Genomic DNA, 21,935 nt, shown 5'->3' with positions numbered 1-21,935 from the left:
AACCCACAAATGTATGTTTTTTTCTGATTCGCTGTTGCAACTTAAAAAATATTGGGTAATCGCATTCATAAAAAAAATGGGAAGGGATATGAGGTTTGAACGAATAAAGGTATTTATATTTGTCCTCAAATTGAGGAAATTCTGATTAGGCCCTCCACGGACCAACGGCAGCCAGCTACCAGATTAGCACACCTTTGCGAAGTTCTTTAACATGCACTTTGTACACAGGACCAACGGCTTTACGTCCCATCCGAATGACGAGGCAGTGAGAGTAAAGCATCTTGCCTAGGTATACAGTTAATATGGTACAGATAGGCTCAAACCCATGCTTATCATGTGCTAGTCTGATATTATCATTACACCCTAACTCTCCGGTATATACAGCGACTCCAGACGGTCTCCCATCCAGGATGCAACCAGGCCCAACATTGCTTAACTTCGGTGATCTGACGAAAACCAGTTTTTCAATGCTGTATGGCAACGTATGCCCACTCTAGCATGAAAAACAGAAAATAAATAGTGCCAGAAAATAGATTAATTTTATTTTATTAAATTCCAAGATGTAGAAAACTGTTAACTTTCCTTGGACGTGCTACTCCCTCAAAGTGACCTTTCAAACTAAATTTGTTTGATATTGTTTTTTTAATTGGCCATGGTTTCCAGGGAAACCATTCATTTTCTTTCCAACAGAAGAAAAACTGTGTATAGATTCTTGTTTTCTTTGCCGAGTTGCTTCCTATATTTGTTTCACAATCACGGTCACTTCGTTTACTTGTGAGAAAGAAAGTTACCTTATAAATAAAGGTCTGATATCACTTGCGTTTTAATGCACGTTTTCCTTCTCCTTTCTTTGGTTTTCCTTTTCCTCTTAATTTTGCTACTCTTTTCATTTCATCTTTAAAATCTGCGTGCTCATCTCTATAATGTGGAAGATACAAAAATAAATTCGTACTTGTATCTCTGTTTACACTGTAACTACAAATTGAATTTCCTATAATGGACACTCATCCAAAAGTATTTTTGTCAAATGTGAATTTGTTACCCTTAAGAACACAGTATAGCTCCTCCACCAAACTCATTTTTTGACAATATAATTTGGAATTTTCAGCTTTTTGACACAAAAAATACAATTTCTGTCTTGATAACCGAACTACTTCCTAAATATTACTAAACATACCCTTCCTCTAAATAATCTCTCTCTCTCACTTAGTAAAGATGTTGCTCATGGGATTCGAACCCTATACATCGACATGTAAAGTCCATAGTATAATCCATTTGAATACACAGAAGGCTTGACAGACAGCGTTTGCATTAACAAATTGTACAGTAGTTAGGCTCTCAATTCTTACGTCAACTAATGAATATGACTAATGAATATTCATGCTTATTTTGTGACGTTTCATGAGGGGGTCCCAACTTATGTATGAAGAGAAATGTGGCGATCTGTACTCATATGATCTCATCTGGTACTTAATAATGCACTTTGTCAATTGTATGACCCACTATACGACCTCTAGGAGAGGTGTGTCATTTGTCCGATGTGTGTCATACCTTATGAATGCGTAAAAAATGTGACTTACCCTTAGATGACCATGACGAACACATTTTGATGCATTGTGACCATGTTGTTTATGATATTTTGGGTGGTAAAGTGACGGACATTGACACACCGTCGTTCCAATGATGTGATGTACCTTCTAGGTTTTTTGATGCACCCCTGCGTCAGTAATTATTTGTAAATGACGCACACCTCTCGGGGATCATATATTGGGTCATACAATTGACAAGTGCATAAATAAAAGAAATATTAATAAATAATAGTAATACTGACCGATAAAGTCCAAAGTGTCGTAGTCTGTACATTAGCCTTGCAATCTCCACATGAGGAGGGTAGTAGTCAACGTAATATTTCTGTTGTTCAATAGGTTCTCGGCTGAGGTTATTGACAACCCGCATCGATGTTGGATTGGTTGGGCGAACTAGTTGACCAAACACTCTTGAACTTAATCGAGCCATGCGCTTGGCATAATTTGATGCCATAGCCTAGTATCAATTGTAAATACAAAAGGATTCGAAATGTATTTAATAATTAATTAATTAATGTGTGATTTGCACAATGTCAACAGAATGTTCAAATTGTGGACACCAGGTACCAGTTTTTTAGGAGGTGAGCGTTAACCCAATAAATACCTCCCTGGGCCCTAGGTATTAAAAAATACAACTCAACTAATATCAAGAAGTCATAAAATACAGTAAAATGCTAGGTAAATTGTAGATTATGTCAATTAATAGAAAATGTGTTTATTTATATGCATGTGTGTGTGGTGCAGCGTTTATACGATGAAGTAAATTAAAAGGTGATGTTTTAATTTTTATTATGTCATAATAATAATACTAAAATAGGCTAGCATGGTTAAGACTTCAGTTATAATGAATAGCTCAAATAAGCCTAGAGCAGGCCCAGGCCTGCTTAAACGCCTACTAGAAGCCTAGGCCTACTAGCTAGGCTTGTTGGCCTAGTAGTAGGTCTAGGCTAGGCCTCAGTATAGAATATTAGGCTAGACATTTAATGTTTATGATTATTTATAGGCCTAGGCCCTAGCCTATTTATTAGGCCAGCTAACTATTATTCAAGCTTTTAAAAAAGTAAATAGCTAGGACTAAAGTAGCCTAAGCAGGCCTAGGCTAGGCTACTAGGACTGGCCTATAAGAACTCCCAATGCTACTTTTAGGCCTAGGCCTACTATCCAGGCCAGGGCCTAGCTAACTAGGCCTAGGGCCTAGGCCCTACCCTAGAGGCTAGGCAGGCATTCTGGGGCCAGCCCAGTCAGCAGTGAGTGGCCCCAGCCTAGCAGCATTATGAATTTAATAAAACTTACAAGCTCAAGTTCTTCACAGGACAAATATCGATAGTTTTTGCTTTTTATACGCCGTCTAAACACATGTTGCAGACCGATCGCGGAGCACCTAGCTACCCACACGTCACGGAACGGCACGTCACGGAAGGGTAGAGAGTAGGCTACTTTCTGCGCTCAATAGTCTTTGTGCGTCAACTTAATTTTTAAACGCGTTATCTATCGTGATGTGACTAACTAATCGTTTCGTGTCTATAATTTGCATAATACAGGAGTTACATACATTTAAAGAAACGCAAACGAAACTATCTTTTTTGTGCAAGAAATGTATTCCAAAAAATCTTGATTAATACATTTATAATTAGGTGTTATAAATTAATTTATATAACAATTGTATTATTTATTTGTAGGCTAATAATATATAGGCCTAAACTATTGTACACAGTACGTTTGGTGGTATGTCGGTCGGTCAATAGTAAGCTAAATTCATTCGTAATGTATTTACAAAATACAACAGCTTGTCATTATGACGCACATATCTTTTTACTGGACCGACACTAATAAACACCGAGAGACTACAAATCGTTCTCAGTATTAAATGCCCTGTTTATGCATTACGTCATTTAATTAATCCAATCAAGCATAATATGGGATTGCAACTAGCGTCATCACTTAGACCTAGTATTATGGGGTTGGGGTTTGGTGTGAGAATGCTTTCTTGGAGTGGGACGTTAATGGTGAAATTGCTCTCCAGACAAAATAAGAATCACTTGCATTATAAACATTAACTTTAATGCACTACACAACAACAGTTTTCATGAGTTAAAAATACTGCCTCGTTATCATCACGAAACAGACGTCAATTTCAAAAGAATGTCATTTTAAAAATTAGGCTCAAAACATTATTCACTTTGTAAGCACGATCATCAACAGAATTCGCAAATTCCACTTTGAATAGAATGACAATTGCACAAGAATGCTATGACGAACCATTGAATATACATTTTGCATTGAATAAAATCTGAATTATCGATAGCCTGTCACGATACTATACCATAAATTGATAAAAAGCTATAATAAAAACATTAGATTCATTTCACTCAACAGGATATACGAATACATTTCCAGTGCTGACCAAACAGAGCAACAGAAAGAATAGTCATATAGTGTATTTCAAAGTTCTTCGGAAAGCCTTGCTTAGATGCAAAAAAAATATGAAAATGGTTTTCCTTTATCAATATAGCAAGTTATCTGGATCAGTTGCTCTACGTAAGCTACTAACGTCCAGGTTGAGTCACTGTAGTGATTGCGGTGACCCGATTTCGTTTAAAACATTTTTCAAAACACTTCTTTATCTGGAAAGAAAAATTTGTCACTAGTATCATTATGGAGAAATAATTGATATGCAGATACCGTTTCTCGGTAATATCACTAAAATTATTTGTGTAATGAACCATGTCAAAATGATTTTACTACAGTAACTGCAGTAATTACATTTTTACCACACACACAGTTTATAATCATTGATTTGCCTCACACTGTTTAATAAGAAAAAATTAGGCCGATGTTTCGTAGTCAAACAATGAACTTTCGGATCTGACAACCAATGAAGCGTGACGAAAACTCAGATAATATTATCTGAGTTTTCTAGATCTTTCAAGATCATTCTGCTCTGAGAAAACTCAAATCATCACTATTCTATTGTTCCATTATTAATCAGAGGAGAGGTTATTTGAGATACTATTACTTTTAGAGTATATATTTTATGATCAAATAAATATTAGTATTAATTAAGATAGTTGCAGTATTTTACGAATGAAGTACATACGTAAAAAATATCAATATTTGACACCAATATACCCACAGCAAGGATCCAAGTAATTACCATGCTATTAAATACTATTGAGACAATATATTACATTTAATAGTTAAAGGGTCAAAACATTAACAAAATTATGCAAACCCCTAACTTATAACAGTATTAATAATGCATGCAGATCTGAGTTTTCTGGACACCCTGACGAGAGGTTAAATTGATGTGCAGAGTATGAATAGCAGTTATGCGCCATTATACTGCAGATTTCAACAAACGATAGTGTGAACATATTGATTCATTGAGTTAGAAAATATATAAAGTAGGCCGAATTCGATGCTCAATGTCAGTGCAAAGAATGAAAAGGTCGTCGACAATGTGGCACATGCGAACATCTAACGAAATGTGTTGGAAGGAAGGTAGTTCGTAGTTGATGCGCAACTTCAGTCCAAAGAATGAAGAGGTCGACAATGCGGCACAGGTGAACATCTAACGATATGTGTTGGAAGGAAAAGTAGGTCGTAGTTGATGCTCAACTTCAGTGCAAAGAATGAAGAGGTCGACAATGCGGCACATGCGAACATCTAACAAAATGTGTTGGAAGGAAAAGTAAGTCGTAGTTGATGCTCAACTTAAGTGCAAAGAATGAAGAGGTCGACAATGCGGCACAGGTGAACATCTAACGATATGTGTTGGAAGGAAAAGTAGGTCGTAGTTGATGCTCAACTTCAGTGCAAAGAATGAAGAGGTCGACAATGCGGCACATGCGAACATCTAACAAAATGTGTTGGAAGGAAAAGTAAGTCGTAGTTGATGCTCAACTTAAGTGCAAAGAATGAAGAGGTCGACAATAGCACATGTGAACATCTAACGAAATGTGTTGGAAGGAAAAGTAGGTCGTAGTTGATGCAAAGAGTTGATCAAACAAATGAACTTTCTAAAGTGTGATGAATAAACTCTTCCAGCTTATGTGATTACCTCATCATCAAATGCGCAATAGATGAAGAATATGAAGATGCCCTGACAACCGTTCAGCAACACAAATATGTATTCAAGAAATACAGTACCAGGACCTATAGCAAACGGACCAATCAGCCACGTGGTCCCCATCAGTGGTAACAGCATTCCGGTTCCTTTTGCAGCTTTTCTAAAGTGTAATATTTTATTATTTTTTTTAAAGAAATATAAATTATGAGTAGCTATATGCGTCGAGCATTGGAGAGGTGTAGTTCACACAGAAAGAACCCAACCGGTGTCGCAGTTACACAACCCCTCAATATACTCACCGCCGTCTTTATTATATACAAGGGTTCGATTACCTTAAATCAGGGAAGAGTTAAATTATGTAATTTAACTCTTCCCTGCTTAAATCACCATCGTCTTTACTCACTTATTTGGTCACGGGTTTAACTTGAATATGATGTCAGCTAATATGTAATCAGACGACATAATAGCAGTACTGCACATTTATTGTTTATTTATTCAACAATATTTCAAGAGAGCGACCCAGCCAGCGGAAGCTGATTTTGAGGGGCCCTCATGGCCCACAACCGCAGATCATGCACCGCATAGATAATCATGGTGCCAATGGACAAATTATGTTTATTATAAAGCACTTGGCTTGTGCGTAATTGGTGGTTGTAACAAAAGGACATGGAGGCATTTTACATTACCTTATCTGTGTAAACTTTATTTTTTGTCGAGGTGACTTATGGACCAAATTCCCAGCTCGTTTATAGATTGTTTTTGCCACTCTACACATTATAGCAGTGTTGACCTTTAGAAAACATAACATGATCAAGATTAAAGTGTACAGTAGAGAATCGTATCCATTTCCATTAAGGGTATCTAAACACGAATGTAGATGGGAAATATCATAGGATTGCTGGCAGTCCAATTCATGTGTATCAAAGGATTGTGAGTGCAATTTTAACAAATAGTAGGCCTACATTATTATTTCCATTATTTTATATATTCTTATTAATTAGTAAAGCACCGATTGTAAAGAAATCATCTATTCGTGAAGGAGAGGCGTATATGATGGCGCTAGTTACACATCGTTAAGCATGAATAATTAATCAATATAATGACGTAATGCATAAATACAACGAGTAGGTTTACTATAGGGTTCATTGTGAGACCACTCTACGTTATGCTATTCTAACAAGCCAGATGCGTTTATAAAAGTACGAACACATTTAGCTGATTATCGTTATGTTATACTTTTCTTCAGAAGCTTGTTTACCGTCTTAGTCGGATGCCTTAAACTGAGTGTGTGTACATTGAAAGCTTTTTCACCTAGCTTTAAATGTTGCCCGCACTATTCTACGCAGTCGGGAATGTTTGGACTGTTGGGCATTTCTAGTTTAGAGAGAGAGAGAGAAAAATAGGGAGAGAGAGTAATTTTGTCTTTCTTTGTGGAGATGATGGTAAAATAAAGCATCTTACCAGAGCGATGCAAACAGCTGGCGCTACAAATGCCCATATCATCCCATCATTTTGACTTAGCCAACATCTGTGAAATAAAAATTAAAAAGAGTTATGCTATTCTGTTTTTATTATTTAAAAATGTTATTTCATGGTCATTCTTTCTTCAGTAACTTAGTAAAAACACATATTTATGAATTATGAGAAAACTGTTGAATTTGGGGTTTATGTATATTTTGCATTGTACTCTATTGTTTTATTTGCATTGAGATGGGAACCATCTACAATATGTTACTGTTATAAGAAAGACCAGCTGCTACTCTCCAAACTGTAATTTTCATGTACGGATACTATATACCAGGTTCGAGTATGATATTTAAACGATGAAGACTGACTTACAAGTCATCCTCAGAGATGTAGTTCGATGAAAATGCAGCTGAAGAAACGATCACAATGACAAGTGGGATACCATAGCACATTGCCAGGAAATTCCTCAGTCGGTTGTGTTTGCTTTGAACTACAGATGCAACTTTGAACATCAGATAGACAGCTTCAGCACACATCCAAGTGAAGGTGTTGAGTGAAGTAAGATGCAGCAACCATTTGATTATCTTGCAAGCAATCTAGAAAGAATTGTCTCATACTATAAAGCTCAGTTCAACCAGTTTGCGCCTTAAATCACCAAAATGAGTGCCTATCATATCGAATGTATTTGTAGGAAAAGAATATTCACGCATGCAACCAATAAATAACTGATAGAACTTCCTGTTATAATTATACTATAATGCTCAGTTAAAAAATGTGTGCTTTAAAGGAAACATATATGCCTACCCACAAACTGCGAAGTTTTGATTCCTAAGTACCCCTTTTACTACACAGTATGTAAATTATCCAGAAAGAACACAAGCTACATTTCTTCAACTTTAGCAATTATGCTATAATAAATCTTTCATTTACCCTCTGACCTGTCCGATCAATTCCAAACAAAAATAGCGATTGCATCATGATCATGTTACCAACTAAGTTCTTGTGAATGTTATTCCGCAGAGAGTCCCATAATTCCCTAAATATTGTATAAATGATTCAATTCAGTTAAAGATGCATTGTCACCCTGAAAAAATAATTTATTTTGAATATGCCATTTTAATGTCATATTAATTGTTATCCACTTAGTTATCCAAAAATTAGATAGAAAAAATGTATTTACCTGAAAAATTGCTTTGCTTTTCTTCCTTATATCTTTACTCTTTTTTTTTTTTTTTTAAAGTTTTACAAACGATTTTTATTTTATTTTATTATATTTATGTTTTTGCTTTATGTACACGACAACTAACGATCAAATAACAGTTTTTCACATCGCAACTTATATAACGTAATTTTGAAAACTTATACAACATAATTTTTAAAACTACAACCATTTTTCTATATACATACAACGTACATTTCTAGTCTAACAAAAAAATTTCTAAACTTTCTATTATTTAAAAGTCGAAGATAGCCAGGTCTGGGGTCCATTCTATTGTCGCCACAGATTGATATCTTCATCAGTACTTCTATGAATGGATGATTAGGTGGGAACACGAACGCTAGTTGATCATACCCAGTACCGTTTGATCGTACGATTAATCGGGAAACTATCTTACGACATTAAAATTGTAATTTAAAGCAAAAAAAAAAACACTTTGAATATTATATTTTGTAGTTTTAATAAAGTTATTTTTATTAATTTTTATTTATTTATTCACAATATTTAACCAGGGTGGCCCAATCAGTCAAAAAATAATAGAACGTAAACTACAGCAATGCCTTAAAGTTACTTTTGACTATTTTTTGCTTTAAATCTTTAAATTTAGGTAAATACATTTTTTTTCAATCGAATTTTTGGTCAAAGTGATATAAAAATATGACATTAAAATGGCATTTTAAAAAAATGTAAGAATTATTTTTTTCAGGAGTCAATACATCTTTAAGCAAAATATACTTAAAATATATATATTTCTTTAATTAAACAATTGATTCCATTGCATCGAAATTAACCACTGAAAAACAGACATTAGATCCACGCGATGGAAGTGGCTGATCATTTTAAACAATTTAAGGAGTTGTGCACTTTTTCTTTGTAATAAAAGAAAAGGTGACACTATATGCTAAAATATTAGCAGTTACAGTAATCATCGGAATTTTTTGCCGCGTAATTGAAGATGATGAGATGAGAATTTTAATTTGTCGTTTTGTCTGCAACTGCCAATCACACACATAGTACTGTATTTTCATGATGTGCATAGTGCAATCATTCTTTTTGCACTGCATTATCAGGTATTAATAACAGAACATTATTAGGTAAAACTATCATATTTGAATAATAATCATGAAATATAAGCAATTACTTACCGAAATGAACAGTAAACACCAAGCGTGACGCACAAGGCAATGAGCGAGAGAGAAACACAAACGTTTGACAACATTGATAATTTGTGGCCACCTGGTGCCTAAGTAAAAAATGGTAAAAAGTAACAAGATGATAATTGCTGGTATTTATGTTTTTGCGTCAGGAAGCTACAGTAAGTTTTTAAAATTTAGTTTAGTCAAGGTTTTACTATTTCATGCGACCTAAAACTTGGGTTCCCACTAGGAGGACGCAACTATGGAAAGACGTAGACGCAAGGTATCGACGCAAAGTGCCGTAAGAACATAAGTAATTTCGGGTCACAAGTATGTAGGAACCGTATGACACGATATTTAATATCGTTTTCTGCTTTGCTTTAAAAAACAGTGATGAATCAACTTCTCGTAAAAGAAGAGTAGGCCTATGTCTAAGATTTCCAATAAATCTAAGCTTTAAGATTTTAATAAGAATTGTAAATACTAACTAGAGACACTATGTTCAATAGAACATAAACCAGTCATATGAATTGTCTGACCCTTGACCCTGCGCTTTCAGCACTCCATGAATTATACTATTGATCAGCTCGATCGGAGAAATTTGAAATTTAGCCCCCTTCTCGATTCGATCATAAACTCACGAACAAGCTAACGGATGGGAAGATAAGCTGGACACGATAAACCAGCTGGCGAATTTATCAAATGTCGCGTTAATTTTTGGTGGAATAAAATAAAAAAAGGTTAGTTTGTAAAACAGCATAAGCTGACTGGATAAAAACCTACGTCATGCGCCGTGTCCGTATTAGTAACTTTCATCATCACAGTGAAGCTGGTTAAATGCTTAGAGTAACAAGATACATGATCATGTGATACATCTGAACGATGAGTACTAATACCATTGTCACTCCACACTCTTTAAAAATAAAATAGTTTGAACAGTGTTATTAATGGCATCCATGGCTTGGTTGCTATTGAGAGGCAACGCAAGCACGTGAATACGCATAAAGTTCCAATGACGAGAAACAGTTAGAATTATTCATCCAAGTGTTGGTCTGATCACTTTTACGCTGCGCTTACATCCCTCATAAGCGGGTTCCTACTAGGACGCAACGCAAAGACGTGCGCAATGCAAGCGAATTGACCAATGACAAGCCACTGTTTGAATAATCCATCGCTTGTGATTGGTCAAATCACTTGCGTTGCGTCTGTAGTGGGAAACCAAGCTTTAGCATTACATTACCAAGCATACACGGCCACCAACGAAATCTTCCATGTTTTTTAGTGAGATTATCTGACTGAATGAACTGACACGAATCTACTTAGATGTTATATAATTATTAAAGAATGTTTTTATATTTGTGGAATGGTACAAATACTTTTATTCGGTGAAATATAAATTCCATCTTCCATTCATAAACATTCATTATTTTTATACATTTAAGAGTTTTTTGGTTGACATAATAATAATTACTTCTTGCTCTCGAAAAGCTCAAGGAATCCCAATTCGGGATCCTACTGTATTAACTTATTATAATATTATCCAATGTTCTCCATTTGTTAAAATATAAGACATGTTACCTTTTTGTTTCATTGAAGAAAAGACAAATTGGCTCTGACGTCAGTTCTTTAATTTCTGTTAAGGTTGTTAGCTATCAAATATAATATATAATATAAGATAAATATACAGTATCTCCCTATTATTTTGCAGAAAGAAAAAAAAAAAAAAAAAAAAAAACCCCAAAATAACTAGAAATACTATGTTCAATAGAACAAAAAGCAAGTCAGATGAATTTTTGACCTTTAACCCTAACATTTCAGCACTCCTTGAATTTTAAGGAACGAAAGAAACAAAACAAAACGAAGGAAGCAAACGTCTGAAAAGAAATCTGCTGGTCTACACTGAAAAAGAAAAAAGTATGCCATTTCAATCGTGTTTTGAAGTGCAAATAAATAAACCGTAGAGTAGGCGAGTTAAGAATATCAATTACTTATAGTTTGTAAATGTAAATTTTGTAATTGAAACGTTAAAAAGAAAATCCTAAATCATCAATACAAGCCTGCCTAGCCTACGAATCATGAACCTGTACAGTTAAGTCACTATAATAATACTTGACAAAATACAAATCAGGTCACCAACGCCATTTATTATTGTACAATACACAAACAACTAAAATTAATTGAATTAAATTATATTAAAAACAAAAGCAACAGCAGCAGCAGCAAAGTTAATAGCGTGTGGTAGAGTAGAAGAAAAGACGAACGCCCAATACATGAGAAGGACCGAGTTCGGAAGAAATCAGACTTGTCATTTCAAGTATTAGAGTTTTGAAACTACTGAAAAACAGGGCCAATGCGGCGCTAAACGCCGACTGGGTGGAAAACGGAAGAACCGCATAAAAAAAATTGAAAACAGTATACTAATTGAATGTTACTCATGAGATTGAAGCAGTCATTAACACGTTCTTTTACAATTTTTAGGCACTGGCTCTCACATCTAATAATCATCCTGGATCCACCCGATTGGTCACAATCCAATGGATTTATCGGTCTACTACATTTACACTGCACTGCACATTATAAATAACAAGGAGAAACTGAAGGCCTATCACCAATGAAAACTGTTACAACATAAAACACCTTTTAGGCTGAATTTGTTTATTTAAATAAAAAATTTAGGCTAAGTTGAATAAAATAAATAATAAAGTTACTCACGGATTTGTCAGAGATGGTAAAGTTCAATTCGGCATTCATGTTTGAAAAATTGTTTGAGATATTGTAAACACTACATGAAAATGTACTTGATAAGTACTGAAAGTCAACATCCCTGTATAAACAATAATTCTCAAATTCTGTTAATAAAGCGTGGTTCTCACTTATAGAACGCAACGCAGTGACGTATTGACGCAAAGTTATGTATTGCGTAATCACAAGTGGGAACTGACGACGCAACAGTGCTCCAAAAATCGCAGGTTTTATTTCACGTAGGCGGGGGCAAACACAATTATTGGAAGGGCATTTTCTTACGTTGTGTAGGTTACGTTATGTTGCGGCGCTAATGGGAACCAAGTTTAATGAGCTTTTGCGTTAAAGATAATCAGTAACAAACAAGATGTCTCTGACATTTAAAACAACCGAGAACAATTTTTGGTTGCGTTTGCAGATTTTCGACCGCTCAATCAGCGTGGGTAGAAACACTGACGCGTTTGATTGGTGGTACAGAAAGAGGAGTGGGCGTGTTTTTAAAGTTACAGATGGCTTCTCATCCCATAACCAGGTGTTGTAATATCCTTGGAATTTCTCAATAATAATTATTGAAATAATAAGTAGTAGGCCTAACGTTTCTAATTATTTACTATTCAAATGTAATGTTTCTCGTCCCAGAACAAAATATCCTTTTCACTAAATAGTTTTTATGTTCTAAATAGTTACAAGTCTAGATGATTTAAACTGATGGCTGATTATGCATGTTTGTTTTTAACAATTTAAATATTGTTGGAGTTTTCAAATAGTAACCAGTGGTGTACGCTATTAGTAGTAAAACGTATTTAACTTACACTTCTAAGTCGACAGTCCCCTTTTCCACTTCTTGGCCTGCTTTAGCTTCTGTGAGATTGCTGAGAGTGGCAACAACCAGGACTTCACCTAAAAACAAAATATCATTTTGGTGAATTCGATTGCAAGTTTGTGTTCAGATCTTTTTTTTATTGTAGTTTATTTCAAATTATTATGAATCAAAATCGAAAAAACATCACAAAAGTTTCCGATTGAATACGCAAAATGCCAATAATTCAACAGTAAGTATATCACCATATATATATATAAATCCAAAGGCAAATTACTGAAAAAATGACAATTCTGTGGGTATTAGTGGCTGGATCTCAATGGAGATACAAAAAAAGCGATAACCATATCAATAATATAGAAAGAACCAAAAAAAAAAATATATATATTATACGTGATGCCACAATGCCAAAATCTAAAAAGAAATGTTTAGCTTAAAGTTGTTTAGTGGATTTTTCGGTTTTTGTCAAGATTTCAGGATATTTATGAACAAATAAACAAAACAAATAGTTTTTCAATATTTGAGCGAAATTGTAAAAGATTATTTCCGTACCCTTTGTGTCAAATTGAAGCGCAAATTCAACTGTATTTCCATCAGAAAGTTGAAGGTTGTTCAGTATCGGATGGTCAATGTCCACAATCTCTACCTTTGATAACACAACTATAAAACAGTTAAAACCATAATTATTTTAGCGATACTCTGGATTGGGTAGATACAACATAGATAACTACACTCTGGATAGCGATACCCTGGATAGTTACCCTGGGTAACTACTTCCAGGATAGCTACACCCTGGATAGCTACAACCTAATACAGGACCTACACCCTAACAACATCACCCTGGACAACTACAACCGGGATAGCTACACCCTGAATAACTACCTCCAGGATCTACACCATAATACAGGAGCTACGCCCTACAACATCACCATGGACAACTACAACCGGGATAGCTACTGTACACCCTGGATAGCTACACCCTGGATAACTACCTCCAGGATAGCTACACCATAATACAGGAGCTACGCCCTACAACATCACCATGGACAACTACAAACGGTATGCGGCAAACGGGATAGCTACACCCTGGATAGCTACACCCTGGATAGCTACACCATAATACAGGAGCTACACCCTAACAACATCACCCTGGACAATCAAAACCGGGATAGCTACACCCTGGATAGCTAAACCCTGGATAACTACTTCCAGGATAGCTACACTCTGGATGCTACATCTTTGATAGCTACACCATAATACAGGAACTACACCCTAACAACATCACACCGAACAACTACAACCGGGATAGCTACACCCTGGATAGCTACACCCTGGATAACTACCTCCAGGATAGCTACACCCTGGATAGCTACAACCTAATACAGGACCTATACCCTAACAACATCACCCTGGACAACTACAACCGGGATAGCTACACCCTGGATAGCTACACCCTGGATAACTACCTCCAGGATAGCTACACCCTGGATGCTACACCCTGGATAGCTACACCCTAACAACATCACCCTGGACAACTACAACCAGGATAGCTATACACCTTGGATAGCTACACCCTGGATAACTACCTCCAAGATATCTACACCCTGGATGGTACACCCTGGATAGTTACAACCTAATACAGGAGATACACCCTAACAACATCACCCTGGACAACTACAACCGGGATAGCTACACCCTGGATAACTACCTCCAGAATAGCTACACCCTGGATGGTACACCCTGGATAGTTACAACCTAATACAGAACCTACACCCTAACAACATCACCCTGGACAACTACAACCGGGATAGCTACACCCTGGATAACTACCTCCAGAATAGCTACACCCTGGATAGCTACAACCTAATACAGGACCTACACCCTAACAACATCACCCTGGACAACTACAACCGGGATAGCTACACCCTGGACAACTACAACCGGGATAGCTACACCCTGGATAGCTACACCCTGGATAACTACCTCCAGAATAGCTACACCCTGGATAGCTACAGCCTAATACAGGACCTACACCCTAACAACATCGCACCCTGGACAATTACAACCGGGATAGCTACACCCTGGATAACTACCTCCAGGATAGCTACACCCTGGATGCTACACCCTGGATAGCTACACCCTAACAACATCACCCTGGACAACAACAACTGGGATAGCTACACCCTGGATATAGCTACCTCCAGGATAGCCACACCATAATACAGGAGCTACGCCCTACAACATCACAATGGACAACTACAAACGGGATAGCTAAACCCTGGATAGCTACACCATAATACAGGAGCTACACCCTAACAACATCACCCTGGACAATTACAACCGGGATAGCTACACCCTGGATAGCTAAACCATGGATAACTACTTCCAGGATAGCTACACTCTGGATGCTACATCTTTGATAGCTACACCATAATACAGGAGCTACACCCTAACAACATCACCCCGAACAACTACAACCGGGATAGCTACACCCTGGATAGCTACACCCTGGATAACTAAACAATGGATAACTACTTCCAGGATAGCTACACTCTGGATGCTACATCTTTGATAGTTACACCATAATACAGGAGCTACACCCTAACAACATCACCCCGAACAACTACAACCGGGATAGCTACACCCTGGATAGCTACACCCTGGATAGCTACCTCCAGAATAGCTACACTCTGGATAGCTACAACCTAATACAGGACCTACACCCTAACAACATCACCCTGGACAACTACAACCGGGATAGCTACACCCTGGATAACTACCTCCAGGATAGCTACACTCTGGATAGCTACAACCTAATACAGGACCTACACCCTAACAACATCACCCTGGACAACTACAACCGGGATAGCTACACCCTGGATAGCTACCTCCAGAATAGCTACACTCTGGATAGCTACAACCTAATACAGGACCTACACCCTAACAACATCACCCTGGACAACTACAACCGGGATAGCTACACCTGGATAGCTACACCCTGGATAACTACCTTCAGGATAGCTACACCCTGGATGCTACACCCTGGATAGCTACACCCTAATACAGGACCTACACCCTAACAACATCACCCTGGACAACTACAACCGGGATAGCTACACCTGGATAGCTACACCCTGGATAACTACCTTCAGGATAGCTACACCCTGGATGCTACACCCTGGATAGCTACATCCTAACAACATCACCCTGGACAACTACAACCGGGATAGCTACACCCTGGATAGCTACTGTACCTCCAGGATAGCCACACCATAATACAGGAGCTACGCCCTACAACATCACCATGGACAACTACAAACGGGACGCGGCAAACGGGAAAGCTGAACCCTGGATAGCTACACCCTGGATAGCTACACCATAATACAGGAGCTACCCCCTAACAACATCACCCTGGACAATTACAACCGGGATAGCTACACCCTGGATAGCTACACCCTGGATAACTACTTCCAGGATAGCTACACTCTGGATGCTACATCTTTGATAGCTACACCATAATACAGGAGCTACACCCTAACAACATCACCCCGAACAACTACAACCGGGATAGCTACACCCTGGATAGCTACACCCTGGATAGCTACATCCTAACAACATCACCCTGGACAACAACAACTGGGATAGCTACACCCTGGATATAGCTACCTCCAGGATAGCCACACCATAATACAGGAGCTACGCCCTACAACATCACAATGGACAACTACAAACGGGATAGCTAAACCCTGGATAGCTACACCATAATACAGGAGCTACACCCTAACAACATCACCCTGGACAATTACAACCGGGATAGCTACACCCTGGATAGCTAAACCATGGATAACTACTTCCAGGATAGCTACACTCTGGATGCTACATCTTTGATAGCTACACCATAATACAGGAGCTACACCCTAACAACATCACCCCGAACAACTACAACCGGGATAGCTACACCCTGGATATAGCTAAACCATGGATAACTACTTCCAGGATAGCTACACTCTGGATGCTACATCTTTGATAGCTACACCCTAACAACATCACCCCGAACAACTACAACCGGGATAGCTACACCCTGGATAGCTACACCCTGGATAACTACCTCCAGAATAGCTACACCCTGGATAGCTACAACCTAATACAGAACCTACACCCTAACAACATCACCCTGGACAACTACAACCGGGATAGCTATACACCTTGGATAGCTACACCCTGGATAACTACCTCCAAGATACAGGCCCGTAGCCAGGGGGGTTTTTTGGGGTTCGGGCGAACCCCCCCTTTTGCGCGAACCCCCCTTTTACCAGCGAACCCCCCTTGAAAAACAAAGGCCCCACTTCCAAAATCGTGCAATTAATTATCAATTATAGCAGATTTTTTGGTCATTTTACTTCTATTGACTATGTTTAAATCGATCGAATATACAGATTGTCCGATGTCAAAGTCACTGCTGAGCGTGAGATCGAGAGATTGTTGAGAGATGATGGTTATAAATATGACAGAAAAATGGACTGACCAATCGCGTGCTTCGGCCGGGCTTTTCGGAACGCACAAGATCACGTTCAGTTCAGTTCAATCTTTTTGGGGATTTTTATTTTTTTCCTGAAAATATTTTTCATTAAACCAAAGAATTTCACTGTTTAAACTTGAATAAAAATGGTGCTGAGTTAAATTGGTACGTGTACGTAGGCCTACCGTATATTTCAGGCCCGTAGCCAGGGGGGGTTTTTATGGTTCGGGCGAACCCCCCTTTACAGCGAACCCCCCTTAACCAACTGCGAACCCCCATCCCCGACATGCCCAATACCTCACCCTCATCTCCAAAAATCCTCCAAATACGTGCCCCACAGTACAAAAAGTTGTTTGTAAATTGAAAAATTCGTAAACTTGTTCGTGAACCTTCTTCTCTGTATGAGCGTCAACTAGTGATCAGTGGCGTATCCAGGATTTTGAAGTTGGGGGGGCCGGGAATTGCCAATTTGCCGACAACATTGGTGTCATTATCTGTACATACACGACGTCTCTGATCAATATATGTTCTAGGATTACATAGTCATATTGTCTTATATGGGATAACGATGCAAAATTAAAACCAAACCAACATTATCTGTTAGTATGTTGTATTCATATTACAATATTAAGAAAGAGTTAGGAAAATCTGACTTGTAGTTTTCGAAATATAGGGTCTAAAACATCACCGAAAATGATCGTTTTTAGCCACGAAAGAAGTAAAACAATTTGCGGCCTCAGTCGACAATTCTAATAACTACGCCATTTTTGGTTAAACATTTTTGGTTACATATAATTACGTTTTTTAGTAATTTATTTTATATATCACCATTGGAAATATCAATAAAACATGTTATTAAATGCTTATAAAATATATAAAGTTGTTTACTTAACGGAATTCATTGCTCTAACTTTGTGTAGTAACGATCAGAGATTCATGGTACACGCGCGAGAGAAAACATTCCGCTGCGGGTGATTCGCATCCACCAATCAAATCAGCTAGAATCCTAAATCATTCAACCGTGAGCAATGCCAATCGCGAGAAAGCTCAGCTTTGATTGGCTTACGATGACGTCATATCACAAAATGGTGGTTTTGTAGTTGAGCCTCACGGAATATTCTGTTCCAAAAATAAAATACATGGATATTTCTTATGGTATATGTCCTTTTTCTTTAAAAATTTTGAATAATAAAGGCCTCATATCGAGAAAAAAACCGGGTTTTTGGCACTTATAATAAATATATCTTAGACAAAAAAGCACATGGCATGTGGAACTATATAATCTCTTAGCGTAGGAAGACATACAAATCTCAGGTCATGAGAGGCTCACTGCAGGTCAAAGACTTTTGAGTAAACAATCTACCGCGTACGGCCGTACGTACGTGCTACACATTTTTAACGTGTTTCGTTAGATGTAATGAAAATAAAAAATAGTTGATCTGAAGGGATCAATGATGATATGATATGTAAATAAACAAACACTCAAAAGAATTATATATACAGTTCAATTATTGTCAGAATAAATAGTAAATTTTTTTCCCCGGCACCTTTGTTTGCCGACGGCCGCGATGATGTGCCGACGGAAACGAAATCAGGGTGTCTGTAAATTTCTAAAAGCTGCAAATGAATTGCCGATTTTAACCTGAAAAATAAATGTTTGGTCCCTGCATGTAACATGATATTGACGCGTCTCATAGCGAGCTGGCGCACGAACGATTCGTACAAAGGACACCGCCAGACAACTGCGTACCTATAATTGTTTAGATCACTGGCAGTCAGGCAGCATGCATAAAGTATATAGCCTTCCGACGTACATCAGTATTTATGTGTGACTATGAAGTATAATGTATCAGAGGATTATAGTGAATATTAATATTTTACACTATAATATCTATGGTATCAAGTACTGACGTAGTTCACATTATGGCATCCGATTATTTTTTTCTAGACCACCAGCCGATACGTACTAAAATGTATTAATATCACCTATTTACATATTTATATTCCTCAACAAATTGCTGTAAATAAATATTATAGATAGAGCTAGCAAATAGCATTTGCCTTCACCCATTGTGCTTTTTTCGGGGCTGCTCCTAGATATACGTTCGCATTGAACTTGAACGCAAAACAAAATACGGAGTAAATGATCAAACAATCGGCGGTTCCGCACAGAGCACGCGCATCTAACATACGGCAACAAATAGTTATCGTCATTTAAATTATCGACGTGTTTGAGGAGGAGGAAAAAAGTATGATCTTTTTGCTCATTGGTTATATAGCATGCTGCACGAGAGTGTCTTTTCCGGCCATTTAGGGGTGTCATTTAACAAAATTCGCTTCGCATCAGGCTGGGTGAGGGGGGGGGGGGGTTGACCCAAATATTTAGTGTCCGAACCCCCCCTTGACAGATCCTGGCTACGGCCCTGTATTTCGGTGTATAAGACGCACTTTTGACACGCAAATTTGACCTCTAAATGTAACCCTAATTAATTTAATTACCTACTAATACTTAAATTAATTAAAAATAGTGTAGGCCTACTACTCTGCAATGTAGGCCTAGCTAGTTACTCACTCCTGTCTAACCACAGTGTGGTAACAAGTTTATTGAATTTTTAGTTAAGGTAAATTGTCATCCTCGACTGTATTAATTAATATTACAGTACGCATTAGATATTCTACCCAGGCCTAGTAATACTCTCTGAACTCGCGGGTGTGTATTCTAGCAGCATGCAGCATCATCACAGCGCAACACATTTATGGAAGAGTCCGTTAATTACGGTGGTGTTACATTTTATTTACACAATAACTATTTCCCTTGATCACGGTGGTTTATTTTTATTACATCTCTATGTCAACAATCACATAATTTTATAATCATGTAGTCAATAGTTCGTATGTCAAGCGATATCTAAAAGAGTGTGTTGTTATTGTGTTACGTAGCTTCCCCTAATCTTATAGTGTATATGGCCAACAGTGCTGGCCACCAGGCAAGGAGCACATGGTTAGTGCTCTCTCCTCATATTGCTGTAATGCATGCATGGAAATAGGAAAGATTTTCATATAGGCCTACCCAACATGATATTCCTGGTTCATTATCAGCCCAAAAAACTGAACATCATTTGGATTGATTTTATAATGGTCATACACACAATAAGAAGGTATATATTTAAATAATATGAAATTAAAGTTACTTAAATAGACATAGGCTAGCCCTACCCACACAGTGCATCGTAACTGAAACAATATGGGGATTTCCCTTTTCATTGAACTTTCAGCTAGTTGAAGTAGAGACTGATTACGATGTAATAAAGGCAATCAAACAAAATTATATCATTTGATTCTAATATGTCTCAAATATCGTTGTTTTATTATTAAAATACCATTGTTTTGATTGTAAAATGTTTAAATTTCGGCCTAGAAATAAGTGCGTCTTATGCATCGACTACATAAAAAATACTAATATTTCAGTCTCCGTTATGGGTGCGTCTTATACACAGGTGCGACTTGTACACCGAAATATACGGTACTATTTGTTTTTTATGTTTATAGGATAAGAAATTACTTAAGGGCCTAATATAATATACTTTTTTGCAACAATAAAGCTGTTATTCATGATCAGTACTACTAACTTCCATACTATACTATATAATTTCTCTGCATAACCCAGATTTTAGTAGGTAAAAAATGTCTCTGTAAGCTTATTAAAACAACCGAAATTGCTCTGAGAGCCAAAGCTTCCAGGGGGCGAAGCCCCCTGGACCCCGACCGGGGGCCCTTGGCGGCCCCCTGGCCCCCAGCCTACAGTTGCTCGCTGCGCTCGCAAAATACTTGGTGTCAAGAAAACCCCCCTCTGATGCATTCTGGCTACGGGCCTGAAGATATCTACACCCTGGATGGTACACCCTGGATAGTTACAACCTAATACAGGAGATACACCCTAACAACATCACCCTGGACAACTACAACCGGGATAGCTACACCCTGGATACTACCCCCAGCAGGCTACACCCGGACAACTTCATCCTCTAGTAAATATTGCACAACTCCTTTAGGACCAAAACAAAATTGTTCTTACCATAGTTTTCTTCTTCAACAAAGTAATCAAATGTGAAGTCCCTCTCTTTCATTTGTTCTATTATAGTACTTTCATTCAAAAGTTTGTCGACCTAAAGTGAGGACACAAAGAATTAGTAATTTATTCATAAATTTCACACAGATCTAACTCTAGGCTGTGACATAATCTTCCTTTGATTTGAGTCAAATGGCCGAGCGGTTAAGGCAGGGGAGCCGTTTACCGTACCTAAAAAGCCAACAACATCGGCAAGGGCCTTTCGAGGCCGACTTGCTCCTAGTTCTGGTGGTGGAACAAGTCTTCTC

At 37.6% G+C, this 21,935-nt stretch overlaps 3 protein-coding genes across 5 annotated transcripts; all 3 read right to left on the bottom strand.

Annotated features, from left to right (window-relative positions):
- Nucleotides 1–530: 530 nt before the first annotated feature.
- On the bottom strand, nt 531–3,001 carry LOC140058805 (small ribosomal subunit protein mS33-like). The gene is made up of 3 exons (XM_072104547.1): nt 2,880–3,001; nt 1,832–2,043; nt 531–918 (listed from the first exon to the last, which is right to left on the bottom strand). Exons 2-3 carry the CDS (start codon nt 2,038–2,040, stop codon nt 813–815), a joined length of 315 nt encoding a protein of 104 aa, XP_071960648.1. The 5' UTR covers nt 2,041–2,043; nt 2,880–3,001; the 3' UTR covers nt 531–812.
- Nucleotides 3,002–3,552: 551 nt separating this feature from the next.
- LOC140059477 (adhesion G protein-coupled receptor L4-like) lies at nt 3,553–7,713 on the bottom strand. Its single transcript, XM_072105407.1, has 4 exons — nt 7,495–7,713; nt 7,117–7,183; nt 6,342–6,445; nt 3,553–4,210 (listed from the first exon to the last, which is right to left on the bottom strand). Exons 1-4 carry the CDS (start codon nt 7,656–7,658, stop codon nt 4,207–4,209), a joined length of 339 nt encoding a protein of 112 aa, XP_071961508.1. The 5' UTR covers nt 7,659–7,713; the 3' UTR covers nt 3,553–4,206.
- Nucleotides 7,714–7,824: 111 nt separating this feature from the next.
- Nucleotides 7,825–21,693, bottom strand: LOC140059579 (adhesion G protein-coupled receptor L3-like). Of its 3 annotated transcripts, XM_072105538.1 has the most exons (5): nt 12,190–12,295; nt 11,056–11,126; nt 10,261–10,390; nt 9,487–9,584; nt 7,825–8,158 (listed from the first exon to the last, which is right to left on the bottom strand). In XM_072105538.1, the coding sequence occupies exons 1-5, from the start codon at nt 12,226–12,228 to the stop codon at nt 8,026–8,028; spliced, it is 471 nt and encodes a 156-aa protein (XP_071961639.1). In that variant the 5' UTR covers nt 12,229–12,295; the 3' UTR covers nt 7,825–8,025. The 3 variants fall into 3 exon arrangements, 2 of the variants coding, with proteins under 2 accessions (XP_071961639.1, XP_071961641.1); XR_011847230.1 differs by lacking the exons at nt 7,825–8,158; nt 9,487–9,584; nt 10,261–10,390; nt 12,190–12,295 and adding exons at nt 13,032–13,119; nt 13,592–13,699; nt 13,863–13,874 and having other exon boundaries at nt 11,096–11,126; XM_072105540.1 differs by lacking the exons at nt 7,825–8,158; nt 9,487–9,584; nt 10,261–10,390; nt 12,190–12,295 and adding exons at nt 13,032–13,119; nt 13,592–13,699; nt 21,634–21,693 and having other exon boundaries at nt 11,096–11,126.
- Between the last annotated feature and the right edge of the window lie 242 nt (nt 21,694–21,935).

This window comes from Antedon mediterranea, chromosome 9 (genome assembly GCF_964355755.1).
Source record: "Antedon mediterranea chromosome 9, ecAntMedi1.1, whole genome shotgun sequence".
Lineage (NCBI taxonomy): Eukaryota > Metazoa > Echinodermata > Crinoidea > Comatulida > Antedonidae > Antedon > Antedon mediterranea.
This window is presented reverse-complemented; position numbering and strand designations above follow the sequence as displayed.